We start from the raw sequence: 14,145 nt of genomic DNA on the forward strand, positions 1-14,145 counted from the left end.
GCAGTAAAGAACCTCTATTTTTTAAGAGTGTACATCATTGTGTCTGTTTTTAATTAGCACTTAATCACTTTCCAGCATCAGTGAGTGTCAGGTGAGCAGGGTGGAGTAGGATCATGCAAAGCGGGATGGGTGGAGGCAGGGTGATGTCACTGCTCTTTTGGCCCATGGGGCGTGTGGAAGGGGTTCATGAGGACACTGAGATGTTTCATCCTCACCAGCACACACGTGAACACATTAAGCATGTGTTTGGCTTTAAAGAGATCAAATCATGCTTTATTATTAAATTTTCCCCTCTGAGATCCACTTATAATCAGTGTTAATCCTGTAAGCGAAATTACTAAAAAAATGTTGGTTGCTGAAGGGCTGTTTGATTTCATCAGTGATTGGATTCACATAATCTAATCATAGTGTGTTGAGGATTGAGCTGCTTAAGATGAAAGAGCTGAACTCTGCTAAACTCAAGCACATTGCAAGTGGGCTCATCAGCTCATTCATAAAAGATTAATTGCTGATATTGATAACAAACATAATATCATAATTTACATTACCATTTAAAAGTTTGGGATTGGTAAGATTTTCTAATGTTTTTGAAAGGAGAATATTGTGCTCACCAATTCTGCATTTAGACTATAAAAATACAGAAAATACAGTAAAAACAGTAATATGGTAAAATATTACTACAATGTTGTCAGCACAGGTATGCCTACCTTTTAGGCATCTCTGCCAGAAGCACCTCCGCTGGTGCCGTTGGATCAACTGCAAAGTCATCAGCTGGGAGCCACCCTTCACTGATGTTGCGACCCTTTAACCCCAGAACATCTCAGGGTGGGGGAGCAGCGACAGGGACGTCTCTTTGCCACACCCTGAAGCTGGTCCTAGGATCCCTGTTTGCCCTTTCTAAGGAGTCACAGCCAAAAACTCCCTCTTTCTGCCTCCTCTGCCAGATTTTTGAGTGCTCTCTTTTGTTCACGGCCGGTGGTGCCCAGAGACTTCAAGAGCTGCTGGGTAGATGCTACAATGTAGCCTCTACTGCCGATTTCTACTTGGAAGGTAAGAGCCCTCCAACTGGCTTGGGAGCATGTAGCAGCAAGCTCCATGTACCATTTTCCACGCAATGGCAGCTTCCAGCCCCTCATTCCATGACACAGTCAATTTGACCATGATAAATGATTTTTTGAAAGGGTGGACCAGAGGATGGTATCAAGCTGTAAAGAGGTTATGGTGATCTCAACCGGGAACCTCACGTGCTGGTCAAGATTAGCTGTCATGCCCCCCTCTGCTCCCGGTGACAGGAGAGATCATTCCTTCAGCCTGTCACTTTGGCTCTCTTCCCCTTGTCTGACAAAGTGTATCCGCTGCTGAGATATTCCTGAATGGACTCTATTTGCATCTAGTCTGCGCATCTCCAGGAAATCTGCAAGCTTGCGCAAGACTTGGTCATGACTCCATCTGTCTTGCACCCAGAAAGGATGTGCTGGAGACTTGGACTCTTGGAGGAGCAGAGATGACAGTTCTCTTCTGATCTATACCACAATTGTAGGTTCTGGGGGCTGGGAAGCATATCATACGTGTCCCCTATGAGAAAACTAAGCCTTGTTTGGGGAATCTTTCACATATCCCAGGGAACACATGTTAGGAGAAAATTGTTAGCCTGAATGCAATGTAAGTCGCTTTGGATAAAAGCTTCTGCTAAATGCATACATTTATTTACTTTAATTTATTTATATCAGCCCATATGATGTTTCTATTGATAGCTTCCCAGGTTGTCCATCTGCCTTGATGGTGTAGCCACACAGCTCTGACCTTGTAACTCTCCCCTTCCATCTTTGACACTTCTGTAATTACCAGATCTTTCCTTTCCTTTGTGGATGCTTTGGACCACATTTTAGGTGCAGATCCTCATTCAATCCTTGTCCTTCCTGGCTGTGAGAAACCAACTATATCTGATGCTGTAGTTGGTTGACGACCTGTTCCACTGTCTGCGTCACGTTCCACTTGCATCCTTTGTGGATCTGGGCTTCAGTGATTTTCATAAGAAGGTCGGGCGAGTCTCTTAACTCAAATAGCAGGCTCAACTTCTCCTGCCTGTAGCCCAAACTGATGGCTTTTCGCCAGATGTTTTCTCCCAAACATCTTGGCTAAGCTATGTTAAGTGCATAACTCAAAGCTATTTGAGTTATGCACTGTAAGTCGCTTTGGATAAAAGTGTCTGCTAAATGCATGAATGGTAATGTAATATAAACAGTGCCACATTGGAAAGACTGCGATTGAGGCCAAGCCGTTTCTTGATGTAGCTATTTGCCTTCCTGTCCATTTTCAGGACTGTTGTTTAGGTAATGTCACACAGTATCAGAGGCCACATAAGATGCTTGTACAGAGTAAACTGGAAACACCAAACCTTGAATTTCTCTGGGAGGCAGCTTTAGTCTATCTTGTTCAGCCCATCCAGAGCTGGGATATCACCGTGTCAGCCGTCTTCCTGTCAGATACATCAGCCGTGTAGAGTCTTCCTAGGCTTCGGAAGTACTTGGTCACTATGGTCTGAAAGGGCAGGTGCACATGAAAAAAAAATAGCGCAAAGGAGATTAGTTGTTGGTGGACTGACACGTAAGCACTCTCAAGGTCCACCCAGACTATGTGCAGATCTGATCTATTCCTCTTGGCTGTCTGGATTTGGTCCCAGATCATAGCTGAGTGCTCAGTGGAGCCAGGGAAGCCTGGGATATTTGGTATAAATGTAATTATTTGCCATTTGCCAAGTAGCTGGTTAGGCATTTTGCCAGAACTGAAAAGAACGTCTTTCCTTCTACATTTAACAGGGCAATACCTCTGAACTGGCTGATGTTGCTGGGGTCTTTTTCCTTTGGAATAAAGTAAATAACTGCTTTGCTCCAATCTGCAGGGATGTATTGCGCTTTCCAGGCCACTCCCATTATCTCTTCACATGCTTCAAGAGCAAAGGGCAGTTCTTATATACCTGATAGGGTATGCAGTTCGGTCCGGGTGCTGATGCTGCTCTTGCGTACTCTACAATCTGCTTGACCTCAGACCATTTGGGAGGAGAAGTGTCAAATTGTTAGGTGGGCTCAGGCAGCTGTGGTATATACCCTGGGGATCCTAGTGTGGATTCCTTCTGTCAATCACTGATCTGGGTTTTGATAAAAAACATCAAGCTCCTGCTGGGTAGTTTGCAGCTTGCCAGATTTCTTCTCCTCCAGGAGTCCTTGGGTGAAATTGAAAGGGTCCCGAAGGAAACTCAGCCATGCTTTCTTCTTGCAGTTTCTGCATTTTCTGATCCTCTCAGCACGTCTCAAGTCTGCAAGTCCGGCCTTGTTCTGATTACACAGGTTCTTCAAGCCCTCCTTCTCTTGGTCTTCAGCTTTCCTCCATGCCTTCTGCAACAGGCATCTCTCCTTTACAAACTGGAGGATTTTTCTCTCCCATCTCCCAGTCTGTTTGGGAATAGGCCTCCTCTGGGGGAGGTCTCAGAACCTCTCCCGACCTTCTTCATAGATGACATGCTTGAACGTGTTTAACTTGGATCTTGTACTGCCTCTTAGTGTGCTCTGGAGAGTGAGATACAGGCTTGACTCAAAGCTTCTCCATGTGTCCTTGTTGCTGGCTTTTGGCCAGTTGACTTTAGGTCTGCAGGACAGCTCCTTAGATATTACACTTGGGAGTGTGCAGGTGGTTCATAATGCTGTTGCTGAGGGCTGTCCGTTGGTTGGTATGCCACCTGTTGTGGGGACTGGTCTTTCTCACTTTCACCAGATACAGAGTTGGAATCAACAGCACTGTGGTGTTCAACCTAACTTTGATTTCTCCTTGTCTGACCTGCTGTTTCAGTGCAAGTTTGCATCTGGCTGCTCCAATCACTCTCAGACTTCCCTTGGTGGATGCGTAAACTCTGATGGGTTTTCACCTTAACCCACCCACACCCGCATTCTCTCAGGATCTGTTGATCATTAGTCATTACCATGACGGTCATAACCATATTGTCTGTCTTGAATGGTTCATCTTCCATCCCGCCTCTCGGTAGAATGCCAGGCTGTCTCTTTCTTGTTGCGCCTGTAGTTATTTAGGGTGTCACTGTAGCAGATGCTACACTGACTTGTGGAGAGGGAAACTAGCCATTCCACCCCTGGAGCAGTCTTTCCTGCCGTCAGCCAGTCTTCCCTGGCAACCCTCCAGTCTTTCCTGGATGCCAACTGCTCTATTCTCAGTTGTCACTGGCGAGACAGATAATCAAGTTATCAGCACAGGTATGCCTACTTGCTAGGTATCACTGCCTGAAGCACCTCCATCGGCAACATTGGACAATCACTGATGTTTCACCCCTTTAATTCTGGAATATCTCAGGGTGGTGGAGCAGCAACAGGGATATCTTCCTGGCACCTCCCGCAGCTGGTCCTAGGATCTCTGTTTGCCTCATGTTCTTTCCCCTCTACAGAGCCACAGCCAAAAAATCCCTCTTTCTGCCTCCTCTGCCAGATTTTTGAGTGCTCTCTTTTGTTCATTGCTGGTGGCGCCCAGAAATGTCAAGAGCCACTGGGTAGATGCTCCAGTGTAGCCTCCCTCCCAATTTCTACTGGGAAGGTAAAAACCTGACTTGGGAGAATGCTGCAGCCAGTTGTACCACGTACCTCTCCTGTTTCCACTCAAAGGCAGCCTCCAGCCCCTCCTCCCATAGGACGGTCAATCGACCATGATGACTATTTTTGAAAGGGTGGACCAGAGGATGATGTCAGGCTGTAAAGAGGTTATGGTGATCGCAACCTGGAACCTCAGATGGCAGTCAAGATCAGCTGCCATGCTCCACTCTCCTCCCGGTAACAGGAGAGACAGCTCCTTCAGCCTGCTGCATTAGCTTTCTTCCCCTTGTCTGACATAGTGGATCCGCTGCTGAGATGCTTCTGAATGGGTCCTGTTAGCACCCAGTCTGCCCATCTCCAGGACTTACACAAGTTTGTGCAAGACTTGGTTGTGGTGCCATCTGTAACGGCCCTGGATCAGTGCTGCCTTGCACCCGAAAAGGATGTGCTGGAGACTTGGATTCTGGGAGGAGCAGAGATGGCAGTTCTCTTCCAATCCATACCACAATTTTAGGTTCTGGAGGCTGGGAAGCATATTATTCATGTCCCTTATGAGAATGCTAAGCCTAGCTTGGGGATTGTTCCACATATCAGCCCACGTGATGTTCCTATCAAAATTCTATATAAATAGTTAAAACAATTTTAAATAGTTATTTACTATTTGACTTTGTTTTAAAATGTAGTTTATTTCTGTGATGCAAAACTGCATTTTCAGCATCATTACTCCATTCTGGTGTCACATCATCCTTCAGAAATCATTCTAATATGCTGACTTTATTGCTCAGGAAACATTTATTATTATTATAAAAGGGGAAAACAGTTATGCTGCTTAATATGTTTGAAAAACTGTATACATTTATTATTCAATATAATTTATATCAGTAAAATATATTATTTATTATTCAGTAGTATTCATTTTTTTTAATGGTTGTCAATGCACAGATGAACATCAAAGGTATATTTTGTTTAAATAGTGTACCTCATGTTTCAAATCATTAAAAGCTTTTAATTCAGGAGCTCTGGGTTTTAACAATTGATCAATCTTTATACGTTTGATAGACATTTTTTCAACAGCTTGGTCGGCTGCAGTTACATAATATTGTCACTTTGCATATTTTATTGTACAATGTTTTATTATTATTATTATTATTATAGTTTTATTTTGTATTATTTGCAATTCCAGTCAGAGTAAAATGGACTAAAATGAATGAATATGGCATGACAAAATATTGACTATATTTAAAGGACATTTTAAGGACAAAAACAAACTGAAAACCATAAAAAAGGCAATGTTTACAATGCAACATAAGTCATAATTTAGTTTTTCATTTACATTTTTTTCTCTTTGACATTTTTACCACATTTATTCTGTTGTTGTATGTGATAATAGAAGCAGCTGGGCCATCTGTCTCCCTGTATGGGGCAGAGAGAAACCACTGTTTACTTATCTGCTCATACATCTATTTACTCATGTGAGGGGCCTATCTTTTCATTCATCTTAGCAAAATATTTTGGGAATGGTGCAGTGAAACTGGCCTACCCGTAATCGCTACACCATAAATCGCTTATTTTTGTTCTGTATGTGCACTTTTTTTTGTGTGTGTGTGTGTGCAGTTTGGCAGGACTGCAGATGCTATTATGAATCCGCATGTTGCTATTAAACTTAGTAGATTCATATAAAGACTTGTAGGAGCTCAGCTCAAAATGACCTTGTAACAATGCCAGGCACGCTATAATGAGAACCCAGGTCATTTTGAAAGGTTAGGTTTATAATGGAAAAATTCAAACACAAACAGACTCTGGTTCCAATTACACCGCCATTTCCCAACCCCAACCAACAAAAGAGGAAGAAAAGGACTAACTTTTGATTCCCCTTCTGCAATCGACAGAACTCGCTAGTCATAAATATATGCATCTTTTGTGCTTAAATTCTCCCAAGCAGCATGTTGCTTTTTGTTTCATTCAGTCTGAAAGAGGAAGGGTGGAGTAAGGTTAGGGAGTCACTTTTAGAAATGTCTTGTTAAATTTTTGAAAATGTAAAAACCACCTCCCTCTTTTTTTGGAAAAAAATGTATGACAATGTATGTAAGAAGGAGCAGAAGCCTCGCAGCAGAATCTCAACTGAACTGAACAAACAGCACATTCGCAATGGCTTATGGTAATCATAATATGGCTAGCGTCCACTGACGTGAACGAAATCCAGCCAATACCACCTAATACTGGGGGGTCTGCCTGTAAAATGTACAGCTGTGTGGTTGTCTTCAGTTCTGTGGCTGTTTTTAATCATCATATATGCACACTTTATTTCTATATTTCCCAAACATCTTCCCAAAGTGTCAATTTAACACACTTTTGTTAATCCAGTCACAGTCTAGCCAGAATAAAAGTGTGCATTTAAAATTGAAAAAAAAAAAATTAAACAATTGCTATTCTTTACTGTCAGTGTATCTCTAATGTTGGGAAGCGTGTTTGAATCCATAAGTTTATGAGGGTTTTGTGGAAGCTGGCTGGCAAGAGGCCTACCTGGAATGCAAATCAGCCCTATTTCAACACATCATATGGCTACGTACCAAGAGTGTGTGTGGTATATAGTCAACTGCTAGTTTTGTGATTCTCTGGATCGGTATGACATGCTCAGTTTTATTTCCCCTTTGCTTTGTACGCTGTGATCTGATAATATTTTGTTGAAATATTAGCGCAAGTATCAAGAAAAGGGTTTTACATGAACTGACCTTGCATGTTTGCTGGTAAACAGCTGGATTAAAAGCTCAAGTGAAATTCTTGTTAGTTCTCAAGATCTGGATCATCTTGTTGTTCACAATGACTCACATGTTCCTTCTCATAAGATGCAGAGGGAGATAAATGCTTCATGCTTTAAATGTGATATTTTAAAGTTTAAAGCTTTGTGTCTGAAAACAAAAGTTCTTTACATTTAGTGTGTAATATAACAACCTCCTTGTAACTATTCTTATAGCGGACCTTGTAAGTAAACGGAGTCAGTTCCAGGAGTCAGTTCTCCTAGGGTTGGAGTCAGGAATTGGAGAAACCCAGGATCATACACCCCTACTGTCTAAATTCACTATTTAGTCCTGTCACTATGCAAGCATGCTTTACTATGAAACTAAAAAATAGCCTCTTTTAAGATGTCTGTGCATATCTGAAGACAGTGCTCTTCTGCACATCTGTGTTCCACTGAGATATTTGATAGATTCAGACAATGAGAATGGCCTTCCCTGTGCGTCATACATAAAGAATGAAGTTTTTTTTTTTTTTTTTTTACAAATAATGAAGGAAAATGATACGCTTTATTCATCTCCCTCATTCTGCTCTAAGAGCAAAAAGTGATTAGCATCAATGCTTTTACCATATGAAGCCAACACCCTGGGATGAGGTAACGACACACTAAGATCTCCACATTTGGGGACAATTCTGTCAAAAGTATGCAGGAAATTCTTCTCACAGGGGTCTCCTGTGATGACCCCTGCTGACCCACCCCTTCCCTCATGATGCCCAGATTAATGCTAGTGCTAACAGCTGTCGTAGCTTCCATTAATGGCTGTTAATAAGTGGGCTCTCACATGTTAGGTGGTGTTGACTGTGTGTAACACAATAGGGTGCTGCAGGGATTTTTGTAGATTTAAAAATGAGTTCGCATTTTTGCACTTCCATCGTCTTGAGGTCAGTATTTTTTTGGATGGGTTTTTGGTTCTGTGGTTCCTACAAGCTCAAAATAGCTTTTTTTATATGACATAAAATACATCCGTAATATGTACCCCCTGGTGAATTTTTTTAAACTTTACCTTTGAACAATGTATGTTATGTATTGTTAGTTCTAAGCGGTGGCTAAATGATACTGGTTGTTAGACCATCATAACATAAACTCATCAACAAGTGCTAGGTAGGTACTTGTAGTCCATTATTACTGGTTCCAATTTTTAGAACAAAAATTGTAATCCATTACATTAAACATTGCAGGTAATATAATCTGACTACTTTTAGATTCCTTTAAGCCAAACTTGTTTATCACATTTAAATAGGATATAGTGTTGTCAAAAGACCCGGTACTTTGGTACCAAGTCGGTATTAAAAAATTTTTAATGTGACGGTACCAGGTTTCTTTAAGTACCGGTAGTACCGAGGTCCCATTCAAACCCGGTTCAGCGCTATGATTTCCGCGAAGCAGAAACGAGGACGGAATCTCAAAATCCAGTCATGAAAATGAAACTTACATTTTAATATGGACAGTCATGGAATTTTTCAAAGTTAGCATAAATTAATCAAATCAAATCTCCATATGGACCAGTATCTGTAAATGTTAAGGGGCAAAAGTTGTTTGAAATATGAATCCTTGTTCTGCGCGTCTCTGTGTGAATTAATGAATGGCAGATGTGCGGGTTTGTTTACTACATAGACTGAAGCGCATGACGCTTGCATTAATTTCAGCATCTGAGCTTCAGAGTTCTCTCTCCATCAAGCGATCTGAACTTTTCAGTTCATCTCAATGGACGCACAGCGCACCTGTATTTGATGCTCTGTAAACTCTTTGTGAAGGCACACGACTCACCGTCGCTTTACTGATAGCGCTGTTTCTCACACATGCAGAGAGAGAGAGCGAGAGTCTTACCACGCTGAATTGACACGCTATATGTAAACTATTCTTTGTTGTCTTCTCCTGTCAAAATAATGGAGTTCATTTAGAATTATTCATATTCATTTCCAGCAAATAGAAGACAAACCGGTTTCTCCAGTAGTGGGCGGAGCTAATGCGCAAATGGCAATTTCATTTCATGATCTAGTACCGTCCCTGTTTTGATTTCAAATCAGTTGAATCAGTTTGACCGAACGCAGACAACGTGATTAATATTCATGAACCCAGCAGCTCATCAATTCATAGTGCATTGTATATACATTAGTATTCTAGTAGAATTAGTATGATAGTAGAATTAGTAGTAGTAGTATTAGAAAAAGCGTTAGCACTCGTTAGCTTGTCATTAGCGTTTTCATTCGAACCTATCGCTGTTTTCTTTTCTCCTCTCCTCTCTCTCTCTCCAGTTTTTCACAAGTTCATCAAACAACCGCAGTTAGAATATTTCATCAACACGGTGAGTAATGGCTTCTCCTGCTATTGTTATTTGCACCTCTTGCCACATGTACAGTTTATCTATCTCTGTCGCAGATGAGGGATTCACATGTGATAAATGCAGGGAAATAGTTAGGCTGACAGAGAAGATTTCAGAATTAGAGACACGCATCCAAACTTTAATTGAGGACAGTAAGAATGTTAGGCCTCTAGATACGGCTTTGGATGCGTCTAGCTCAGGGATTCCTGTACATTGTTCGGTTCCGGCAACAGAGCCCCTGCAGCAGGGCAACTGGGTGACGGTGAGGCAGCGTAGTCGTGGGTCAAAACACCGCTCTTCTGTTCCGATCAAAACATTAAACAGGTTCTCCCCACTCAGTGATGCACCCACTGAGAAACCTGATGAAAGTGCTCTAGTTATTGGTGATTCTATTGTACGGAACGTGAATATAGAGACACCAGCCACCATAGTCAAATGTTTACCAGGAGCCAGAGCGCCTGACATTTTGGCAAATTTAAAAGTGCTGGCAAATGCTAAACGTAAATACAGTAAGATTGTTATTCATGCCGGCGCTAATGATGTTCGACTTCGCCAGTCAGAGATCACTAAAAATAACATTAAAGATGTGTGTGAACTTGCAAGCACGATGTCAGACACTGTAATATGCTCTGGTCCCCTCCCTGCTTACCGTGGTGACGAGATGCATAGCAGATTGTCATCACTAAATGGCTGGATGTCTAAGTGGTGCCCACAGAATAACATAGGTTTCATAGACAATTGGACGAGCTTTTGGGGCAGACCTGACCTGTTGAAAAGAGATGGTCTTCATCCCTCCTGGGGTGGCGCCACTCTTCTCTCTAGAAATATGGCAAATAGTCTTAGAGTTTATACTTGACTAACTGGGGCCCAGGTCATGAAGCAGACAGACTGGTTAAACCGACCTTCTGCTAGCTGCCTCCCGTCACAGAGGTCAGTTAATTCTCAGCACATAGAGACTCGTTCACCTAGATATCACACTATAGATACTGTGTCTGTTCCCCAAACTAGAAAATACAAAAAATGTCCAAACCAAGTTAAGATTAACAATTTAATTGAGGTTCAACAAATAAAAAACAGATGCAATATGGATAAACAAATGATAAAACTTGGCTTATTGAATATCAGATCCCTTTCTACGAAAACACTTTTTTTGTATATTATATTTTTGTAAATAATATGATCACTGATCATAATATAGATTGAACTCTGTTTGACAGAAACCTGGCTAAAACCTGATGATTATATTATTTTAAATGAGTCCACCCCCCAAGATTACTGTTATAAACATGAGCCGCGTCTAAAAGGCAAAGGGGGAGGTGTTGCTTCAATTTATAACAATGTTTTCAGGATTACTCAGAGTGCAGGCTTCAAGTATAACTCATTTGAAGTAATGGTGCTTCATATAACATTATCCAGAGAAACAAATGTTAATGATAAATCCCCTGTTATGTTTGTACTGGCTACTGTATACAGGCCACCAGGGCACCATACAGACTTTATTAAAGAGTTTGGTGATTTTACATCCGAGTAAGTTCTGGCTGCAGATAAAGTTTTAATAGTTGGTGATTTTAATATCCATGTTGATAATGAAAAAGATGCATTGGGATCAGCATTTATAGACATTCTGAACTGGGTTTAGTCAATACATTTCAGGACCTTCTCATTGTTGAAATCATACTCTAGATTTAATACTGTCACATGGAATTGATGTTGATAGTGTTGAAATTATTCAGCCAAGTGATGATATCTCAGATCATTATTTAGTTCTGTACAAACTTCATATAGCCAAAATTGTAAATTCTACTTCTTGTTACAAGTATGGAAAAACCATCACTTCTACCACATCTTCCTGATGTATCCAAATTCCTTAGCATATCCAAAACCTCAGAACAACTTGATGATGTAACAGAAACTTTGGACTCTCTCTTTTCTAGCACTTTAAATACAGTTGCTCCTTTACGCTTAAGGAAGGTTAAGGAAAACAGTTTGACACCATGGTATAATGAGCATACTCGCACCCTAAAGAGAGCAGCCCGAAAAATGGAGCGCAGCTGGTGGATAACAAAACTAGAGGTATTTCGTATTTACTTGGCGGGAAAGTAACCTATCCTACAGAAAAGCATTAAAAACTGCTAGATTCGATTACTTTTCTTTACATAACCCCAGGTATTTATTCAATACAGTGGCTAAATTAACGAAAAATAAAACCTCAACAAGTGTTGACATTTCCCAACACCACAGCAGTAATGACTTTATGAACTACTTTACTTCTAAAATCGATACTATTAGAGATAAAATTGCAACCATTCAGCCGTCAACTACAGTATCACATCAAACAGTGCACTATAGACCCCCTGAGGAACAGTTCCACTCATTCTTTACTATAGGAGAGGAAGAATTGTATAAACTTGTTAAATCATCTAAACCAGCAACATGTATGTTAGACCCTATACCATCTAAGCTTCTAAAAGAGGTGATTCCAGAAGTCATAGATCCTCTTCTGACTATTATTAATTCCTCATTTTCATTAGGATATGTCCCCAAAACCTCAGTTAATAACTGGCTGTTATTAAGCCTCTCATCAAAAAACCACAACTTGACCCCAAAGAACCAGTTAATTATAGACCAATCTCAAATCTCCCTTTTCTGTCCAAGATACTAGAAAAGGTGGTATCCTCACAATTATAATACTTCTTAGAGAAAAATGGTATATGTGAGGATTTCCAGTCAGGATTTAGACAGTATCATAGTACTGAGACTGCTCTCCTTAGAGTTACAAATGATCTGCTCTTATCATCTGATAGTGGGTGTATCTCTCTATTAGTTTTATTGGATCTTAGTGCTGCGTTTGACACAATTGACCACAACATTCTTTTGCATAGACTTGAACACTTTGTTGGCATCAATGGAAGTGCATTAGCATGGTTTAAATCGTACTTATATGACCGCCATCAGTTCGTAGCAGTGAATGAAGATGTATCATATCGATCACAAGTGCAGTATGGAGTACCTCAAGGCTCAGTACTAGGGCTGCTACTCTTCACGCTTTATATGTTACCCTTGGGAGATATCATCAGGAAACATGGTGTTAGCTTTCACTGTTATGCTGATGATACTCAGCTCTATATTTCTTCGCGGCCCGGTGAAACACACCAATTTGAAAAACTTATGGAATGCATAGTCGATATAAAAAACTGGATGAGTAATTTCTTACTGCTAAATTCTGAAAAAACAGAGGTGTTAATTATAGGACCTAAAAACTCTGCTTGTAATAACCTAGAACACTGTCTAAGACTTGATGGTTGCTCTGTCAATTCTTCGTCATCAGATAGGAACCTAGGTGTGCTATTTGATCACAATCTTTCCTTAGAAAGCCACGTTTCTAGCATTTTTAAAACTGCATTTTTCCATCTCAAAAATATATCTAAATTACGGCCTATGCTCTCAATGTCAAATGCAGAAATGTTAATCCATGCATTTATGACCTCAAGGTTAGATTATTGTAATGCTTTATTGGGTGGTTGTTCTGCACGCTTAGTAAACAAACTACAGCTAGTCCAAAATGCAGCAGCAAGAGTTCTTACTAGAACCAGGAAGTATGACCATATTAGCCCGGTCCTGTAAACACTGCACTGGCTCCCTATCAAACATCGTATAGATTTTAAAATATTGCTTATTACTTATATAGCCCTGAATGGTTTTGCACCTCAGTATTTGAATGAGCTCCTTTTACATTATAATCCTCTACGTCCGCTACGTTCTCAAAACTCAGGCAATTTGATAATACCTAGAATATCAAAATCAACTGCGGGCGGCAGATCCTTTTCCTATTTGGCGCCTAAACTCTGGAATAACCTACCTAACATTGTTCGGGAGGCAGACACACTCTTGCAGTTTAAATCTAGATTAAAGACCCATCTCTTTAACCTGGCTTACACATAACATACTAATATGCTTTTAATATCTAAATCCGTTTTAGGATCCTAAAAATCCTAAAAAGGATTTTTAGGCTGTATTAATTAGGTAAACCGGAACCGGAAACACTTCCCATAACACCCTATGTACTTGCTACATCATTAGAAGAATGGCATCTACGCTAATATTTGTCTGTTTCTCTCTTATTCCAAGGTCACCATAGCCACCAGATCCAGTCTGTATCCAGATCAGAGGGTCACTGCAGTCACCCGGATCCAGTACGTATCCAGACCAGATGGTGGATCAGCACCTAGAAAGGACATCTACTGCCCTGAAATACAGCCGAGACCAGGATAACTAGAGCCCCAGATACAGATCCCCTGTAAAGACCTTGTCTCAGACGACCACCAGGACAAGACCACAGGAAACAGATGATTCTTCTGCACAATCTGACTTTGCTGCAGCCTGGAATTGAACTGCTGGTTTTGTCTGGTCAGAGGAGAACTGGCCCCCCAACT

General features: G+C 40.9%; 1 protein-coding gene across 1 annotated transcript; it reads left to right on the plus strand.

Annotated features, from left to right (window-relative positions):
* Window positions 1-9,712: 9,712 nt before the first annotated feature.
* Window positions 9,713-13,699, plus strand: LOC132141454 (uncharacterized). The gene is made up of 2 exons (XM_059551015.1): window positions 9,713-10,557; window positions 13,692-13,699. The coding sequence occupies exons 1-2, from the start codon at window positions 9,741-9,743 to the stop codon at window positions 13,697-13,699; spliced, it is 825 nt and encodes a 274-aa protein (XP_059406998.1). The 5' UTR covers window positions 9,713-9,740.
* Window positions 13,700-14,145: the final 446 nt, after the last annotated feature.

This window comes from Carassius carassius, chromosome 1, assembly GCF_963082965.1.
Source record: "Carassius carassius chromosome 1, fCarCar2.1, whole genome shotgun sequence".
Taxonomy (NCBI): domain Eukaryota; kingdom Metazoa; phylum Chordata; class Actinopteri; order Cypriniformes; family Cyprinidae; genus Carassius; species Carassius carassius.

Excerpts from the sequence above, each read along its gene's own strand:
- LOC132141454 (XM_059551015.1), top strand. The coding sequence starts at position 9,741 with ATGTACAGTTTATCTATCTCTGTCGCAGATGAGGGATTCACATGTGAT.